At 36.1% G+C, this 19244-nt stretch overlaps 1 protein-coding gene and 1 non-coding gene across 2 annotated transcripts in view; one reads left to right on the top strand and one right to left on the bottom strand.

Annotated features, from left to right (window-relative positions):
- The window catches only part of SEMA3D (semaphorin 3D), a 182582-nt gene that overhangs the window by 80446 nt on the left and 82892 nt on the right, over window positions 1-19244 (bottom strand). The window contains exon 4 of the mRNA XM_029928204.1: window positions 8340-8402. Within this exon, the coding sequence (XP_029784064.1) occupies window positions 8340-8402 (63 nt within the window). The remainder of the gene's footprint in view (window positions 1-8339; window positions 8403-19244) is intronic.
- On the top strand, window positions 14693-14797 carry LOC115286141. Its single transcript, XR_003905897.1, has one exon. It is a non-coding gene; the product is annotated as a U6 spliceosomal RNA (small nuclear RNA).

Raw genomic sequence — 19244 nt, forward strand, 5'->3', positions numbered from 1 at the left:
AGGCAGACAACAACTTAACTGACAGGACTCTTATTTGGATTAAGTTAAATAATGTAACATTAATAATTATTATTTATCCTGATTTTTAAAAAATATTAATGTTTTATTTTATTTTTGAGAGACACAGTGTGAGCGGGGGAGGGAGAGAGAGGGAGTCAAAGAATTGGAAGCAGGCTCCAGACTCCAAGCTGTTGGCACAGAGCCCAATGCAGGGCTTGAACTCACAAGCCTTGACTTCATGACCTGAGCCAAAGTCAGGTGCTCAACTGACTGAGCCACCCAGGCGCCCAGCCCTGATTTTGATCTAAATAAAATATCACTGTCCCAGCAGCTATTCAGATTTGAGAGTGAAAAGCTATGTTTACATCTCGATGGTACACAGTTCCTCATCCCTAGTACTTCCTTCGGACAGCTTGCTTTGCAGCTTGATGTCTCGAGAATTCATAGATGCCACTTAATAGAAGAGGTACATTCTACCCTAGATGAATGTCACACACAGTGTCACAATGAACTCATCCTCTGTTCTCTGCTTCCCTATAAACAAAGCAGTTGCTTAAGACTGTATGAAAAGACTATCAGTATCAGTCCTTCAGACTGCTACACAAGTAAAGGATGTTTCTTTATCAGGTAGGCAGATTTCACACTCTCTAATAGGGCCACTGCATATGGATACTTAGGTTGTATGCTGAAAAACAAAACAGAACAAAACAAAGGCACATCTAAATGTGCAAATCACACTATAGACATCTTTATCATTCTGAATATTTTCATGTTTCATATACATTCTCATATATTTATTATATGCAAACTCTTAAGAAAGAAAATTTTTTTATATTTTTACTTCAGAGAGAGAGTGCGTGAATGGGGGAAGGGTGGAGGGGGAGAGAGCCCGATATGGGGCTCAGGCCCATGACGCCAGGATCATGATCTGAACTGAAATCAAGAGTGGAATGCTCAACCGACTGAGTCACCCAGGTACCCCTAGGAAAGGAAAATTTTAAATTCACTAAGACAGTTTTCTAGCAAATAGTCTTGCTTAACAAAACCTATCATGTCAGTTTTCCACCTTTCTGTCAAGGTTTCTGATAGAGAGAACTTATTTTCTATTTGCACAAAGGCACCATGGGGGACTCGCTTCATGTTCTTTAATATCATCTTAGGCAATCTCAAATGAAAGTCTAACTCTGACAGTACATACACCACACTAACAATTCTGAACAAATAACAGAGATGAAAAAAGCCAAGACAAAAAGTGTAAAAATGTCTGTGCTTACCAGCTAAAGTGTAATGATGGCTTCCTCACTAGGATGAAAGATTTTAGTATTCTCCAACCTTCATTTGACTCACTCATGCTCACCAAAGGGCCTTTTATTTCTTGGTCTTTCCCCCATGAAGAGATTTATGCAAGGGAGAGATCCAAAGGAGTCCACAGGGAGGGGAAGAGCAGAATTACGCTGCTCGAGTGAGAAGCAACGGACTAACTGCCCATTACTTCATCATTTTTTAAAAAGCTCAGTTTTGGGGCACCTGGGTAGCTCAGTCAGTTGAGCATCCAGCTTCGGCTCAGGTCATGATCTCACGGTTTGTGGATTTGAGCCCCGCATTGGGCTCTGTGCTGACCGCTAGGTCAAAGCCTAAAGCCTGCTTCAGATTTTGTGTCTCTTTCTCTCTCTGCCCCTCCTCTGCTCATGCTCTGTTTCTCTCTGTCTCTCAAAAATAAATAAAAGTAAAAAAAATAAAATAAAAAGTCTCAGTTTTAACAAATAGTCATAGAAGTTATAACTGCTATAAACTGAGTCCTGTGTCCTCCAAAACTCATTGGTTGAAACCCTAAGCCCCTCAGTGAGATGATAACTGGAGGTGGGGTCTTTGGAGGTAATTAGCATTAGACAAAATACTGAGGGTAGGATCATCATGGTGGGTTTAGTGCCCTTATGGGAAGGGGCAGTAAGTACTCTCTTCTCTCTCTCTCCCTCTTTCCCCTCCCCCTCTCTCTTCACCATGTGAAGATAAGACAGGATGATGGCCATCTGCAAGCCAGGAAGAGAATTTTCATCAGGCACCAAATCTGCTTGCACTTTGATCTTGAACTTAACAGCCTCCAGAACTGTGAGAAATAAATGTCTATTGTTTAAACCACCTAGTGTATGATATTCTGGTACAGTAGCCCATGCTGACCAAGACAGTAATTTTACAAGATTCTGACCTAAATATTTGCATAAAGAAATAAAACAACTCCCTTTCCAGATTGTAAATTGTGGAGTCAGAAAGATTAAGGACTATGAGAGACATAGCAGTTGTTTCAAAAAGGCTAATAAGCCAGCATGAAGTTTAGTCAGAGGAGACAGAACACTAGTGAGTATAAAGAAAAAGCTCTGAATCACACCTGAAATATTTCATATCCATTAACTTGTGTAGGAATATTTTATTAAAACGCAGCTAGTCCTAGAAAGCAACATACTATACTAGTATCTGACCTGGTGAGATATTCGCAAGGATTTACTTCTGAAATTCCTCCCTACTCCCACATTGGGCTGACATGGACTAGAACAATTTATGGGTGAGTCCTGAATTGTGTGACACTTTACAAAAAAGTCAGTTCTGCTCAAAGTGTTCAGTAGTGAAGTTGATAGAAGGTAGTTCTCTAAGAAGCCTGGAGGCAATGAAAAGGGTTGGGTTGCCCAAGGGAAAAGAAACCACTACAAGATCAAGTTTTGCTTCAATAGCAGAAGCAATGATTAACTTGATTTAATTCACTTAGCAACCTGCATGGCTATTAATGGTAGCATAATTCTGTGAGGCATGAAGAAAGATAACTTTGAGAAGCAGCTTTTTTAACTTTCCCTGAAAGCTGGCTAATTTGCCAGTTATTCCCCACAACTGCAAGGATGGTCACATGGGACCAAACAATTCAACCGAGCAAGTAATATACTCACCTTTGGAAAAATATTGAATTTCTCCTTCCTTCCTTATTCTTCCCACCCACTCTCCTTCCCTCCAACCAACATTCCCATTGAAAGAAAAAGAGAAAGAGAAAATTTAAAACTATTATCAACTTTCTAATACTCTCAAATAACATTTCAATATTTTACCTCACATATACATTTATTCCTGTACATGTAATTAAGTAAGTAAGACAAATATAACACTGAATTAATACTCAAAAGACAAAGCTAATATATATTTGTATTATGTATTGGCACTTGAAATTTGAGTTTCTCCCTAGAAACCTGAAAAAAAAAGCAAAACAGAAATTCAGTAACTATAATTCTCTGGACTTATATATAGTCCAATTAAATCTAATATAGTTTTATATATATTTCTGATAACTTATAATTGCCAATTTTAATTTATTTAGGTTATATATAGAAAGACTCTCATGACTTAAGAATCAATCTGGTTTGTTTTTATTTTTAGCGTATTTTGCAGAATATAGTAATCATCAAACATTTTGGTCATCAGTATAGACTTTTCATGTGCTAAGTGTTAAGTTTGTCTAAAAGACCTCAGAATGAAATCCAGTCTACACAGGTGACTGTTTAGGAATTATAGTGTTGAAAATATTTTAATTAGTTGTGGACACTTCAAAATAAATACATGAAAATCCAAATATAATATTTCTCTCTTAAAATTTCTCTCTTAAAAATGGAAGATCCAAAGCAGAGATTTCTACAGAGGAAAAACTAGTTGTAGTGTCAAGACAAAAGAAAAATATTTTAAAGAAAAAAAAGAGAGGAATTCCTATTTAAATATTTACAGTTTAGGGGGTCTAGCTCAATGGTAAATATTTAAAATTTAAAAGTGTTCATACCTAATAGGATAACTGAAAAAAAAAACTTTTACATGAGTGGATTGTAAAGTAATAATAAACTTTATATGTATATTTTTTCTGGAAACTATGCATTATAATAATATGATACAGTAATATATATGTATCATGAAAATCTGTAAATAACCAGTAAGGAAAAGGAAAAGGCAAACTCTAAAATTTAAAAATGAACAAATTATAAGGATATGATATCCAAAAAAATAAGCCTTAATTTTACAACTGCAAAAAATAATTAGTATTCATAGTAATGAAAGAATTTCAGACAAAAATAACAAAAATTACTGTGTTTTTGTTGGCCAATAAATACATCTATTTTATTCATTTACATATCAGCATTAAATATTAACCATATGCTGTACCTACTATTAGCAAGAGCATGATAAAATAACACCCTCCTACCAGCACTCATTGCTGGTTAAAGCATAACAGCATTAGCTTTTTGGAGGGTAATTTTGCAATGAGTGTAAAAAATTTTATATTCTAAAAAAAATCCTTTGACCAGTAATTATACTCAATAATCAAAGATGTTCACAATATTTATGTATATGATTTTTCACATGAAGCACCACTTATAAAAGTTAAAAACTGGATTTATACCAAACTTCTAACAATAGAGGATTGATGAAATAATATATAAAGAATGCAGTGTAGCTATTAAAAGTAGTGTTATAAAAAGGAATTTAATGACATGGGAAAATGCTCATGGCAGCTTGCAAAGTGAAAAAAAATGTTTTAAGGGACTATGTATACAATGATTTCATTCTGAAAAATAGTAAATAGATAAGATAGAAGAATAAACATCAAAACGTCACCAGCTATCTCTGGGTAATGTTCGAGTGGGAGGAGATATTTACAGATGAGTTCCATGTAATTTGTAAACTTTCTACAATGAGGACTTTGTTTCACGTTTAGATGTTCTTTAACAAAAAGAAGAAAGAATATAATCACAGGACTTTACCGATGGAAGATCCTTTAACTCTATGTAATATCTCCATTGGCGAGGTTGTGTGACTCTAGGGTTAAGATGACAAACAGAACCCAGGCTACCCACATCCTGTGTGTTTTTTTGCCTGGACTGAGCTGTTTACTCCACTCTTTATAGTCAGGACCAAAGACATTTCTTTAATGACTTTCTTTTGAAAAATATTCTAAGCAGAAACAAAATGCTATCAAATAGCTTCCTGTCACTATTTCCTTTCTTTGGACTAAACTAGAGACTGTGGGCAAGAGAGGAGAATAGTTCTCTTTTGTTTCTGCATCTTCTGTTCCCTCCCCATCCCAATTAGCTAACTTTCATTATGGTAAATAATTCACTATTTTTCAGTTATATAGTACCTTTGTGTAAAGGGACAGTCTTTCCCAACACTTGTTAATCCTAAAAACACTCTTGGGAAGTAGGTAAAAATTACTAGAGAGAAGGGAGGAGAGAGAGTAATGCCAAAGGTAGTAAAACAGGTCAATAAAACCACACACTTGTCTCAGTTTTCTGTTGGCTGAAATCTACACAATGCTGTAAACTGGGGATCTCTATTATGGGATGGTGAAGGAGAAGTGATTTGAGGGGTACAGTTAGAGGGTTAAAGTTCTCAGACCTTATATGTAGAGTGCAGATCTTTATGTATAGATCACAGAGTTGTGTAAGAGCACAGACTATGGGGCAAGACTTCTAGATTCAATCTCTGGCATCACTATTTATTAGATATGTGATATTGGGGAAGCTATTTAGTTTTTCTGGCTTCAGTCTTTTCATCTAGAAAACAATAAAATCTTGCATTTAATGTTATTATAAGGATTAAAGGGGATTTTAAAGCATGGAAAGCAGTTCCTGGAACATGGTGAGTGCTATAAAAGTATTAGCCATTCTTAGTAATTCTAAAATATAATTTATTTTAAAGTGACAGATTAAAAAGAAGGAAGGGAAGAGTTGTATTATCCCCACATGATTCAACATCAAACTTTACAGATTTCAGTATAAGGGAAAAGCTACCCATATCTCTAATCTTGGGGTAGCAGTAGGTGTGCTTAAAGGTTAGAGAAGATTACTAGCTCCCAAATACAACTCAATTACAAGAATAGGTTCCATATATTGGGTGGTATATGCTCTAGGATCCCACCTCCTGAAAACTTGATCACCTTTTGCTTTAACTTAATTATAGGGGCAACTGAGTTACTAGATAACTACAATAGTAGTTCGAGTTCTACTATATAACTGAATAGTGTGTTCAGTGAACATACTGACATGAGAACATTGTCCCAATTAAAACCTTCACTGATTGTTTTACCTTGAGTGTTCACCCCTCATCTGCTCCATGGGAACATTGACATTAGTTTACTGAAGGAAATTTAAACCACATTTTTCCTATTTTCCTCTTTTCATACAGTCAATACTGGGAAAACACAAAATGTTCAAATGCTCATACTGTGTATGGCATGCTCCCATTGTTATTAAAATAATTTTGAAGTCTCTCATAATCAGTGCATCTTTTTTCCCCCCACAAGTACAAGAAATGTATTGAGGATTTGTAGAGCTGAGTAGTGAGTAGGGTGAAGAGATTAGAGACATGGAAGAAAGAAGAATATATTTTAGACTAATTTGATCTTTTTCATTTCAGGTAAAATAAATGTGACAACTGTTTCCTGTTGCATTTGATGATAACACCCCCTGATACTTCTCTTAACATAAATGTGCCTGAAAAGATCACATTTAACATTAAAGAAATATAAAATCGAGCATTATCAAAAATTTTCCTTTGTGTTGTTTTATTTTTTTTGCAGTGTGTTACTAAGTATTAAAAACTCCATGATAGCAGATATTGTATCTTTTCCTAAATATATTTATGGACATATTAACACTCTAGTAAATATTTGTTGAATAAACAAATACATGAACAAACAGGTGAACAAATCCCGTTGCCTCAAATTCTTAGTCTTCTAAGCTTCCTTACTTAATTGAATTAGGCATCGTATGTCACGTTTTATTTTTATCACATTGATCGAGCGAGAATTTTTGTATCTCATTACACTTTCCTATAACATACACTATTAATCGTTATTAAATATAAAGGCATTGCTCATCATAACACCCCTGAGTTACTGTGTTTACATCAACATTAGAGAATACTGCAAAAGAAGCTTCAAGATATCCATGTTTCTGTCCAAAGTTTAGAACCTCTTTTCATCTTGAGTTACATTCAGGAAGTGATTTATTTTGTCAAAAGGAAGATAGGAAGGAAGGAAGGAAGGAAGGAAGGAAGGAAGGAAGGAAGGAAGGAAGGAAGGAAGGTAGGAAGGAAGGAAGGAAGGTAGGAAGGAAGGAAGGAAGGAAGAAAGGAGGGAAGGAATAAAAGGAAGGAAGAAAGAGCAAAGAACAATTTTCCCTATTGCCACAGCAGAGGAAGTCAGGGCAGAACACAGAGCATCTGGCCTGAATCAGAACACTGGGCTGACGAGAAGAGGCAGAAAGAGCCTCAGCACTCTTCTGTCACTGCTGGAGACAGAAGAGGGGATGCAATGTGGAGGAGAATGCAGAATAATGTGGACAACACAAAAGCAATTCACACAGGAATCCCCCCCTCCCCGACCCCGTGCCCCGCAAAGGAACTAGATTAGTCACATGTATCTAAGGGTTTTCTCTGGTCCTTGAGTCAGCCTAAACCAGAAGTTTATATTAGAACCCCATTATTTATCCTTTATGAGTTACGTCATATAATTATGCTTAAGTAAATGTTAGAGTAAATTATTTCTGGTTCTTAATCCACAATTTATGCCATTCATTTTCACCCAGTCTCTCATATTTCCATAATGTCAACTTTGGAAATGCTTTTTCTAGAGGCTATAAGTTTAATTGTAACCCAAATTAAATTCAGTATCAATTGTGTGTTTATGATGCTGCAATACCTCATGATTTTGTGTCCATTTGCAAAATCCATGCATATAAGTGACAAATGTACACTCCTAGAAATATAACATTTTATGATAATTTATTTTTTAATATTTTAAGTGCATTTCTGAGATTCATGTGAAGAAAATAATAATATTCACAATTAAAACTTTAGAAAGTCTAGTATTTAGAAAGTCTCTAGTGGTTCAGTTGGTTGAGTGTCTGACTTTGGCTCAGGTCATGATCCCACAGTTCATGAGTTCGAGCTCCACCTCGGGCTCTGTGCTGACAGCTCGGAGCCTGAAGCCTGCTTCGGATTCTGTGTCTCCTCTCTCTCTGCCTCCCCGCCATGCTCATGCTCTGTCTCTCTCTCTCTCCCACAAAAATAAATAATAAACCATTTAAAATTATTAAAAAATAGCAAGGCTAGTATTTCTAAATTTTTGAGAATAGTGTTTTTCCTTTTGGCAAGGTAGAAATATTTTATATCTTCTTAATCTCTACAGAGAATATTAATGCTATCTTAAAAACAACACACTGATGCCAATAATTCCAATAAAAGTCCAATAAAAATTTTACTATCATATCAGTACCAGTTTAACAAAGATATTTTTAAAGTTTCATACTTACATTGGCATCTTTCCCGGCTAATTTACATAATTCCACTCGTTCCTTCGAAGCGGGCCAATAAATCTGTAAAACATTTCAAAGTGTATCAGAATCTGAATATCTAAAACACCCTACAATTCTAATTAGGGAAGTGAGTTTGTGAAACTGAAGACCGGACGTCAAACTATGGGGCATGTTGTTAGATACCATGTAAGAATTTTGAGATTTAATATTTTCCAAAGCCACCATAAAGCATTTCTATTAAAAAAAGGATTAAAAAATAAAATAAACTAGAGTCATCTATTTGTGTATTTTAATCTTCCTATTTCCTTTTAAATATATTTATCAATAGATAAGTTATGTTGAGAAGGCCATAAGTTCTTATTGTGTTCTCACCAGAATTTCAGATTAGCATTTGCCTAAGTAGGAGATTTTATTTATGCTGTCTTCTGTGCTTACTCAGAGTGGTGGTGTGTTACAAACATGCGCAGTGAATGTGGGAAACAACATTTGGTTACGAGCATAAGTTATCACTTCAAGTCAAAGACCATGTGGATTTCCTGGCAATATTTAACATGTGTAAGCTCAGATGCATCTTTCACTTAGTTAAACATTATATGTGCATTATCTTACTTAAATCTCACAATGACCCTATGAGATGGCAGGACTTATCTCTCCATTTTCACATCAGAAACTTACTCATTCAGCCACTGAATAGCATGTCAAGGGCCATGAGCATAGTAACCCAGCAAAGCCACAATATGACCCAAAGTCTGTCTTGTGAAGTAGGGGGTCTCCACCACTACATCATAATTATTATCTGGGCAAATGATTAAGGACAAGGGCAGCAAATCCCTCTGTTGATAGTTTTTAATCATGCTTTAAATGTCTTGAATTTATCACAAAGGTTTTGTTTTGTTTTTAACAGAGTTTAGGAATTCTGTCAAGAAGGTTTTGTAAATTAAGTTTCAAACAGTTATTTTACTCCATTAGCTTAAAGAAAGAAACACTCCCAGTTAAGCTACAGGCAAGAAGAAACAAGAAAAGTGAAATCTGAGTTACTTAAATATTCCAAGAGTCCTAACAAACTTTTATTATGTTTCTCACCAATGTTAGCCGAAATTGTTTTAATAGGTAAGGAAAAAAGAAAATATCCTGAGGGAATGCACTGAAACAGACTTGTTAAGCCTGCAATTCACAAATAACTCAGAAGTCACAAATGTTTATAGGGTATTATCTTCATAGTAAAATTTCAGGGTCTTATGTTTCTGAGTAAAAAAGAACATAGAATGCCACTCAAACTCTTACCTAAAGATGCTATTTATCAAAACTGGTTTAATTCACAGCAATTATACTTTCACACAATTCTGAATAGTAGCCATCCATAAAATATAAACAGACTACGCAATAAAAAATAATAGGGATGGACCTTAGCAATTTGCTATTGGGTAAAAAAGTATAGTCCCCCAAATTACAAACAGAATTATCCCCTTAGACTAATGTTAAAAACAACTAAAATAAAATAGATACATTTATCATATATATGGATGCAATAAATATGTAAAAAGAAAAAAACAAGAAAGTGATGAATACAGGATTCAGAAAAAATGGTTTTCCCAGACTGGAAGGAAGGTGGCTTAAATTTGTGGCAAGAAACAGATTATTTATGAGATCTTAGCTTTTGTTCTGGATAACGCCTTTTTGGCTATTTAATGCATACTTTAAAATAACTAAGTAATGTAAGTTAGTAAATAAATTAATCGAAATGGGCCATGCATAGGCCAATAGATAATAGTCAATCATCAACCCAGAATCATGAGGTCCTAAATAAATTAATTAATGATGGGTAAAAATAGAACACTGCAACTGCCAGAAAAGTTGAAAGTTACCTCCCATTTTGTTGGTTTATTTGCTTGTTTCAAGTATATTTATTTATTTTGAGAGAGAAAGAGAAAGAGAATGGGGGAGCAGCTGCGAGAAGGAGAGAGAGAGAGAGAATCCTCAGCCGGCTCTGCAGTGTCAGCGTGGAGCACAATACGGGGCTCATAATAAGATCAGAACCTGAGCCGAAAACTCTACTGACTGAGCCACCCAGGCTCCCCTCTTCCAGGTGGTTTTTAGTTGTTTGTTAATTTTTAACCATTAGTAGAAAATCACTGAAGCCAGTGTTCTTTTTCTCTCCTTTGAAAGTGTCATCTTGAATGTATAGTAGCTTTGCTTCATATTTGGGCTTGAGGATCCACTTTTATTATTATCTTTAATTGTGATAAAATATCCATAACATAAAATTTACCATCTTAGGGGCCTCTGGGTGGCTCAGTCAGTTGAGCATTTGACTCTTGATTTCGGCTCAGGTCATGATCTAATGGTTCATGAGATTGAGCCCCATGTCAGGATCTGTGCTGATAGTGCGGAGCTTGGAATTCTGTCTCTCTCTCTCTCTGCCCCTCCCTTGCTTTCTATCTTTCTCTCAAAATAAATAAATAAAGATTAAAAAATTTACCATCTTAGCCATTTCTACAGTTCAAGATTGTCAGGTATATTCACTTTGTGCAACCAATCTTTGGAATTCATTCCTCTTGCAAAATTGCAACTGTAAACTTGCTAATTCTAGAACATTACAGTGATTTTACAAAAGTATCACTTTGTATCATTGGAGTGAAAATAGAAGGCACACAAAATTCATATCCATAATCTGTCAATTGGTTTAATCTTTAGCTCATTTTATTTGGTCTCTAGTCTAGATTAATATTTCCACTCTAATCCTTTCAATATGTCAAAGCCTTTTCTTTCCTAGTTTTTCTGATGGTAAAATTCACTCGTGTTTCAGAAATAAATTTAGAACAGATAGCTATGGATATTTGTTCTGATCTAAATATCATATTGAGGGGGAGCCTAGGTGGTTCAGTCAGTTAAGCATCTGGTTCTTGATTTCAGTTCAGGTTGGATGTTTGTGAGATTGACCCCTGCATTGGGCTCTGCGTTGACAGTGTGGAGCCTATTTGGGACTCTTTCTCCCTCTCTCTCTTCCTCTCCTTCCCTCCCCCGCTCACTCTCTCTCAAAACACACAAGCTTTAAAAACTTGTTATAAACTCTATAGAAAAAGGAAAATACAGAATCCTTCTATATTAAGTAAATACGATATAAAGAGAAGAAAGATTATCACACGGTTTTTGTTTTGTTTTGTTTTGTTTGGCCTTGTTTTGTTTTTTACTTTGAACCAGTGTAATGGGTGATTGAGTTAAAGTAAGTCATGACATAAATGTTTCTAAAATTGATTTTGAATATATTTGTAGGAGCTTCAAAAAGGAGGAAGTTATTTAAAGAGTGACAAAATGTAGAAACAATCTTTATAACTTCTTTGAAATCTACATGGAAGTTCCAAAGTTAGAACAGAGCAAGTACTACTCATTAATTATTCATTCATTACACACATAATTACAAAGGCCCTCTGTATGCCAGGCAAGGTGTGGCATTGACTTGGGAAGATAGCTCTGTAAACAGATAAGGTAACTGCATTCCCCTGGAGATACAAAGTCAGCAGGGAGCTCCAAAGATGGAAACTTCAGGAAGCACTCAAGGGGCCCCAAGGGCAGAACCAAGATACAGGTCCCTACTTTTGAACCACTGTTTTCAATTACTTGCTCTTAATACTTTCCACTCTAATCTAGTAGTTTACTGTAGTTTAATAGTTATGACTCTAATTTTTTTCTTAAGGACTTGATACTAGACTAGCACTTGCAGATTCCTTTTTCCTCTTTGCAAAGGAATGCAAATCTCTAAAAGATGTTTCAATGGTTTTGTTGCACATTTTCAGTTATTAATTGTTAAGTCATATAACTGCAGACTGAATTGATTGTAACTTGCATAATTATAAATTGAAATGTGTCATCCTAGTTAATGAAGCAATAAAACTAAAATTACAAGTAGCAGAGAGTCAAGTTTTTGATTAGTAGGTAAATGTTATACAAAGATACTCAAACACTGAGAATTTCTTGGGCTCCAGAAACCAATTTTAATAAATCTTTTAATATCTGTTATAGAGGATATTTTTCCCCAAATGTTATCTCACTTTTCATCATTCACCTTCAATCCCATGAAGTCTAGACCCTGTTAAAAATAGAAATTATCCTTTAATCATTATTATTGAAAAGTAATTCTAAGATAGTATCACAAAGATAATTTTACTTAAGATAACATAAGCCTTAAAAATAAAGATTCATTAAGATAACATACTGCTTTATTTTGATATATGCTGTCAAGAATTCAGGAATCACAAAAAGAGTTATCTTAATAATAACAACCTAGGAGATATCTGATTGTCTTCCAGACTGGAAACATTTACTTAAAAGGGGGATAAAGAATCATTGTAGTTGTGCCAATATTTAAAAGCTGTCATTTTAATTATGATTTAGGGTGGGATTTTCTTTTACTTGCCACCTAGTCATTAGAATAAAGTTTTTTTTTAATTCCTTTTAATTCCTTGATTGTAAAAAATCTAAAGAAGCAAAATTTCACTTAATGCAACCCAAAAATATAATAAAGCAAAACAAAAAATAAAAACCACCAACAAACCACATAGTTACATGGGGTTGGCAGAAATAAGTGCAAATAACATTTTTGTTTCTCAAAAATCTTTTGAAGTGGCATATAAACTGTGACATATACATCTCTGTCTCTGTCTCTCTATAGGAAAAACCTTCCATTCCGTAGTTTTAGAGTCAAATTGTATATGCGCATTAGCAAGTGTATATCTGGGCATGCGCGTGGTGTATGTGTGTGTGTGTGTGCATACATGTACATATGTCATATTGTGCATGTGTTTGTAGGTGGACAAAGAGGGGTAAGAGGAGAAGAGAAAGATTCACACAGACACATCTAGAGAGAGATATGAACTCTTGTTGACTATAGAACAACATATTTCATAAATACTTCCAAGTTTCGGCATGATTTTTAAAATCATTATTTAAACATGTATTCATTTAAAAAAATTTTTTAATGTTTTATTTATTTTTGAGAGACAGAGAGACAGCACGAGCAGGGGAGGGCCAGAGAGGGAGGGAGACACAGAATCTGAAGACTGTCAGCACAGAGGTGTCAGCACAGAGCCTGACGCGGGGCTTGAACCAACGAACCGAACCGTGCCATCATGACTTGAGCGCAAGTCTGACGCTTAACCGACTCAGCCACCCAGGCACCCCTAAACATTTATTCATTTTTGAGAGACAGAGGGAGAGGGAGAGAGAGAGACAGACAGACAGACAGAGAGAATAAGGGTGGGAGGGTCAGAGAGACAGGGAGACATAGAATCCGAAGCAGGCTCCAGGCTCTGAGCTGTCAGCACAGAGCCCGACGTGGGGCTCAAACCAACTAACCGTGAGATCATGACCTGAGAGGAAGCTGGACACTTAAACAACTAAGCCCCCAGATGTCCCTAAGTTTCAGCATGGTTTACAGAAAGCCCATGAGATCCCTGAGATCCTGAAATTATTTCAGTAGTCCGGTCAATACTCTTAAAATACAATGTCCACAAAATCTATAAAAATCCCTCCTGATTATTAGGTAATGTGAACAGCTTTGAAGCAGTGGTTATTAATGTTTTCACTATTTCTGAAGTTATCAGCAATAAAATGACATGTACATTTCCTTAAACTCTGGAATATTCCCACAGAATATATGTAGAAAGTCTACCGCTTCTCTCTCTACCCACATGGAGGACAGGTATCAGAAAGCAAACATCTTTTCTATGGATCCAGATGAGCCCAAGAATTTCTCTCAATATAATTATCCAGGGTGTAACTAGTAACTGAACTACTACTAAATAATTGGGTGTTGTGAATTAATTTTTAATTGGAGTGCTAATCTTATAGATCAATTTAATAACAGAAAGCTCTGGGAAACAGATGTAAATAAATTTATAAAATTTATAAAATTTCTCCACAAATGTTCCAAAACACATATGTCTGGTAAGTCAGTCTCCATGTTCTATAATTTACTGATTTAACCATGCTAGTATATTCATGTTGTTTTCATAACATTTCACAATTGAAATCAAACATTTCCTGGGGCACCTGGGTGGCTCAATCTGTTAAGCATCTGGCTTCAGCTCAGGTCATGATCTCATGGTTCATGGGTTTGAGCCCCACATCGGGCTCTGTGCTAACAGCTCAGAGCCTGGAGCCTGCTTCAGATTCTGTATCTCCCTCTCTCTCTGACCCTCCCCTGCTCCCGCTGTCTCTCTCTGTCTCTCAAAAATAAATTTAAAAAATTTTAAAAAATTAAAAAAAAGAAATCAAACATTTCCTAAGGATTCATTTTTGTAGGTTACACCTGGAAGGATCAAAAATTAATGTCTAAAAAATATATATATATAGTGCCCACTTTGGCAGCACATTTACTAAATGGGATGATACAGAAAAGATTAGCATAGTACCTTTGCAAAGATGACACATAAACTCATGAAGTGCTCCATGTTGTTTTTTAAAAAAGAATGAGTAAGAATACATACATGTGTATATATTTTTTTCTTTCAGAGTTAGAGAATGTATATTACCAGTATAAAAGACTATTCTAATGAAATTAAAATTATTTTCAGTGTCACTTTACATATGCTCATCTGCTATAAAGTTATATTTTAAACACATTTTAAAGGAGATTCAATATTAAATTTCTTATGAAAATATAATGGGAGCTGCATGCATTTAAAAACACAACCTATGGGGCACCTGGGTGGCTCAGTCGGTTAACCCTCTGGCTTCAGCTCAGGTCATGATCTCACGGTTCCTGGGTTCCAGCCCCGCGTCGGGCTCTGTGCTGACAGCGAGCTCAGAGCCTGGAGCCTGCTTTGGATTCTGTATCTTCCTCTCTGTCTCTGACCCTCCCCTGCTCATGCTGTCTATCTCTCTGTCTCTCAAAAATAAATAAAACACACACGCACAAAAATACAACCTATGATCTAATTATCTTACATTGATTATATTTGCTTATCTCTATCCAAAATCCACATTCTGTTTGTTCGTTTTTTGAAGGATTTTTACTTCACTTTGAATTCAAACAGGTTGGAGAAACTCACAAGTAAATATTGCAATGTCTCTAACCATATTGGTTTCATTCATAATTTATATCATTTGTTAACAGTTATCACAGTAAGGTGAAAATGTCAGGCCATTTATTTTTAATTATTTAATCTTAGGCAAGTTACAGAAACATTTAAATAATGATAAGGCCTAGAACATCCTAAGGAAATTCTAATTACGTCTGTTCTTTGTTATATCTTTGGAATAGCAATTTAACTGACTCAAGTTAGCAAGTGCAAGGTCAGTCAAACGGCCGTTGGCCTAATTCAGAGATGCCAAAACTGAAAGGAATACACAGAAGGGGAAGTTACAACTTGTTCAAAAAACCTAATTAAAGACAAAAATTCAGAGCCCTAAAAATGCAGACAGGCATCTCTATCAAAGAACAGGATTCAAGTTTTGGAACAGTTGTAAAAAACAGTTGGAAAAATGTTTCTCTAAATGCCACCTGGCAAGGGATTTGAACAACCAAAGGAGTAAAGACAGCTCTGCAGAAAGAGGTAGAAGATCTGAGCTCACAGAATAAAGTACTGAAAAATAAGGACAAAGGCCCCCAAAGTAGAGGCTCCGTGACTGAAACTGGCTGGGGTAGGAAACTGTCCCGGATGGAAAGTTTTAACTCTCAAGTTTGGGCACGATCTACCCATGTGGCTTCCTCCATGAAGAGTTGGGCAAGACTGGCCTCTCCCTTCTCATTTTCAGGACTCTACCTAAAGCCTCTTTCACTTTTAGCCTTCTTCCACCCAGTGTCTCTGAATTCTAATACATTGGTGTTTATCATACCCATCTGCCACTTTCCTTTGGTGAGTAAATTTAGTTTGGGACCCTTTCCTGGGCATAAAGATCGATGAAATGACATGGAAAAAAGAAAACGTAAAACTGAGTCCCCACTTCATGCCCATGAGCAGCTAACGTTGTATGTTCAAATATTATCTCAATACTAACTGCAGAATGAATTCACTCTACTTGGAATACTTTTGACATCCCCTGGATGGTTCTTTCTTATAATGTCCGTTTAAATATCACCTCCCCATTTCACCTTCTCTGAAGACCAACTAAAGTAGTTTTTTCCATCTTGCCATTTGCAGTGACATGGATGGAACTAGAGAGTATTATGCTAAGCACATTAAGTCAGTCCGAGAAAGACGAATAACATATGATTCCACTTATATGTAGAATTTATGAAACAAAACAAAAAAGTATAAGGGGAAAGGGGAGGAGAGAGAGGGGGGTGCAAACCAAGAAATGGACTGTTAAGTATAGAGAACAAACTTATGGTTACCAGAAGGGGCGGTGGATGGGGGTTGAGTTACATAGGTGATGGGGATTAAGGAGCGCATCTGTCGTGATGAACGCCAGGTGATGTATGGAATTGTGGATCGGTATATTGTACACCTGAAACTACACCGTGTGTTAACTAACTGGAATTTAAATAAAAACTTGAAAGAGAAAAAGGGAAGAAGAGAGGAAGAGAGACAGAGAGAGCAAAAGAGAAGAAAGGAAGGAAGGGAGGGAGGAAGAGAAGGAGGGAGGAGGGAGGAAGGGAGGAAAGAAGGAAAGGAGGGAGAGAGGAAGAAAGTTAGTCAGGTTTTTTTCCCAGGACTATCACCACAGCTTTTAAACAACACTTAACATTAGTTTTCTAATTTGTTTCCTTTTTTTCTTCTCCATCAAACCTTCCCTTTAGAACAGAGAACAGAGACCTAACCAGTTTTTATTCTCTACTGGATTCCCAGCATCTGAAGAGTGCTAGTGACACAGTAGGACCTCAATAATCATGTATTGCACAAAAGAGAGAGGGGTGCTATCATATGAAACTACCTAAAAAATTTTTTAAGAAATCCACAAATGGATTGGTAATTTTGAATTTGTGGTGCGGCTACATGTGAACTCAAGGCAGTTATTCTTGTGGATAGATTTTATAATTCTGTAAGGAAAACAGGTCATAGTCATCATTATCTTCTTAAGAATATGACTTAAAAATGCAATTCAGGGGCGCCTGGGTGGCTCAGTTGGTTAAGCATCTGGCTTTGGCTCAGGTCATGATCTCGCGGTTCGTGGATTCCAGCCCTGCGCCGGACTCTGTGCTGAGAGCTCAGAGCATAGAGCCTGCTTCAGATTCTGTGTCTCCCTCTCTCTCTGTTTCCCTCCCCTATTCCATCTGTCTCTCTCTGTTTCTCAAAAAAAAAAAAAAAAATTAAAAATAAATAAATAAATAAATAAAAATGCAATTCAGTAAAGTTTAGGGACTACTGATCTTGACTGACAAGAAACACTGCTTCTACTTCTTACCCTCTTAGTACCTGGCACAGTATCACATACATAGTAAGCTTGATACTTATTGAAAAGTGATCTGCAGAGTTTCCCTGAAAATTAGAGACAGAAAGAGTGCTTGTCAGAGTTCTGGCAGGAGTCTGAGCAGTCTGGCAGCATCCTGACAGTCCATTACAGCGACCAGATGGGACCTGCCCGTCAGCACCCAGGCTGGGGAGCCCGCACATCCATGAACGGGGTGATTGTTCTACCTCTGTGGTTACTAGACAGCACGTGCTCCGCAGGCACTAGGAACAGATTAATCACCAGGAAACGAAGCAGGGAGCTGTATCCCAGAAGTTAATTTATTGGGATGTCCACGTGGTTTCCAAGTGATGGTATTTTCTTATTTTCAAATATTAACTAAGAATAAAAAAAGGTGGCACTTTCCTTTTATCAGTAACTTGATTATAAATGAGAGGTTATTTCTTCTGAGATTTTCTCCGTAAAAGATCGCTATACAAGGTAAAGCATTAGATGGGAACGTCTCATTCAGCCATGATGTGAATTAACAGAATTGGAGTCAGAAGGTCATTGTGACTTAGAAAAGCCTTTCTGCTTATACTCAACATAAAGCAAGCAAGTACAGGATCCTCATGTATGAAAACCCTCTTGTTTCAGACTTCCTTGAGGAAAGAGAAATACAAAGCACTTTTCATGCTATGCAGAGAAGGGTGTTTAAATGATCCACTAAAACTTATTATATTTAAAACTACAAACTCATTTAGCTTGGTTATTTTTTTAACATAAGTGCTTAAAAATAGAGGCACAGTTTGATGTAACCTAATACTCATAATCGTATACTGAGTTTTCATGTTAAATAAGGAGAAAAATAATATAAAAATTGCATTATGATTCCACATTGGTAAATGTGGAATTACTTTATTAACATTCTACTAAAAAGAAAAAAAAATGACCCTGTTAAAGTGTCCAGCTTCTAGCTTAAATGTTTTACCTTCACGTTTACCCAAGATTTCCTTTTAAGTAATTCTGATTATTTTGTGGTTAAATAACCAACAGAGTACAGTTCTGAAGCAAACGTGGGGACCTAAAATTTAGCAAGGAAAAATTAAGTTGTGTCAAGTTAGCCCACAAAAATATGAAGCTATCTTAAGTAGGCTATATAATGTATATATTCCTTTTGCATCTTTCAATATCCATGTTTTTTTGTTAAATTTTCATTTATTTATTTTTTTTAAAGAGATAGAGAGCAAGCGGGGTGGGGGCAGAGAGAGAGGGAGACAGAATCCCAAGCAGGCTACATGCCACAGAGCCCAATGTGGAGCTTGAACTCACAAATGGTGAGATAATGACCTGAGCCGAAACCAAGAGTCAGATGCTTAACTGACTGAGCCACTCAGGTGCCCCGTCACTTTAAAATCCATAGGAAAACATCATTTTCCCCCCAGAAACAGTACTTTTTTGCATTAAAAACAAACATAAATTACTTTAAACAAAAAATTGTAGGTATTATACTGCTTTTTCCTTGAACACTGTAAGGTTAGCTAATAGGTTTTTGTTGGGGCTCATTAAAAG

Source organism: Suricata suricatta, chromosome 2 (assembly GCF_006229205.1).
Source record: "Suricata suricatta isolate VVHF042 chromosome 2, meerkat_22Aug2017_6uvM2_HiC, whole genome shotgun sequence".
Lineage (NCBI taxonomy): Eukaryota > Metazoa > Chordata > Mammalia > Carnivora > Herpestidae > Suricata > Suricata suricatta.